General features: G+C 68.9%; 1 protein-coding gene across 1 annotated transcript in view; it reads right to left on the bottom strand.

The window, feature by feature from the left end:
• AMSG_00977 (uncharacterized protein) overlaps nucleotides 1-961 on the bottom strand; it is a gene marked incomplete at both ends in the record, with an annotated part of 1,883 nt that extends 922 nt beyond the window's left edge. The window contains one exon of the mRNA XM_013906700.1: nucleotides 37-961. Within this exon, the coding sequence (XP_013762154.1) occupies nucleotides 37-961 (925 nt within the window). The remainder of the gene's footprint in view (nucleotides 1-36) is intronic.
• Between the last annotated feature and the right edge of the window lie 314 nt (nucleotides 962-1,275).

Genomic DNA, 1,275 nt, shown 5'->3' with positions numbered 1-1,275 from the left:
GGGGCTTGCGGGACGAACGGCGACGGTGACGGCGACGCGAGGGGGTGTCGGCGGCAGCAGGAGTGACCGGCGGCGAGATTGACGCCGAGCGTGAGCGGCGCAGCTTCCGCGACGATCGGCGACGGCGGCGACGGGTGGAGCCTGGTGCGTCCACATCGCTGGCAGGGTTCAGGACCGAATCAGAGGCCGCGGGGAGGAGCCCGGGCTCGGGCTCGGGTACCAGCACGGCGCCAGCGACAAAGCCGTCGCTTGCTGGCGGCGGCGAGGCTGAGGTGGTGTGGTCGGTATGCGCTGTGTGGCGGCGGCGGCGGCGGCGGCGCTTGCGCGACGAGGCCTGCTCGTCGGCGACGCTGCTGGTCCACGACGAGTCGTGGTCGTCGAACGACATATGCTTGGGCGTCGATGACGCCGGCTTGTGCGAGCGTGAGCTCGGCGTGCGCTTTCGCGATGAGTGCCGGCGGCGCGAACCCTTGGCCGACCGCGAGCGCTCGGCCTTGGATGCCGAAGCCTCGCGCAACGACTCGCGCGACGCCTGCTTCACCATGGCCTGCTTCTCGGGCGAGAGCGCGTGAACAGGCGCAGACTTGTCGTTGAGGAACCGCGTGACCAGATCAACCTCGGAGGCCTTCTTCTGTGGCGTGGCCATGGCTGTGTGCCAGGCCCGGAGGCCGGCGGCCCAGCGATCACGCTCGTCCTCCGAGTCAAAGACAAGGACCGTCGACTTGGAGAATACTTGCTCAACAGAGAGTGCTTTGTGCAGCAGCTTGGCCGGCAGCGCACGGAGCGACGCCGGCAACGACGCTGCCGCCACCGTCGCCGAGCCGGCCACAATGGTGTTGACCGAGTCGAGGTGGACGACCGCAAAGGGGATGAAGGCTGCCAGCTCCTTGTACAGCGACAACTTGCGCTCCTTCACCGCTGCGTACCGCTGCTCCACATGGCAACCGCCGTTCGAATCCATGCGCGCGTGCCAGACGGGCCCTTGAGGGCCGGGACCTGTGGGTGGGTCGGTGGGTGGTGGCATGAGTAAGGGATGAGGGAGCAGGAGGGGAGGGGGGGGGGGGCGGAGGAGGGGGGTGGTGGTTCGGGTGCAGGGGGCGGAAGCGTACGTGTGGCATGGCTTTGAGATGGTGGTGGGGTGGGAGGCACGCGAGAGGGGTGCAATCACTGCTGACTCGGCTGTGCCCGTCTCTGGTCGCTGTCGGTGGGGCAAAGGGCTTGCCGTGGCGCGAGGTGCCCGTGGACAACCCGCCGCGATCGATCACTGCCCCCCCC

This window comes from Thecamonas trahens (genome assembly GCF_000142905.1).
Source record: "Thecamonas trahens ATCC 50062 unplaced genomic scaffold supercont1.4, whole genome shotgun sequence".
In the NCBI taxonomy this organism is placed as follows: domain Eukaryota; order Apusomonadida; family Apusomonadidae; genus Thecamonas; species Thecamonas trahens.
This window is presented reverse-complemented; position numbering and strand designations above follow the sequence as displayed.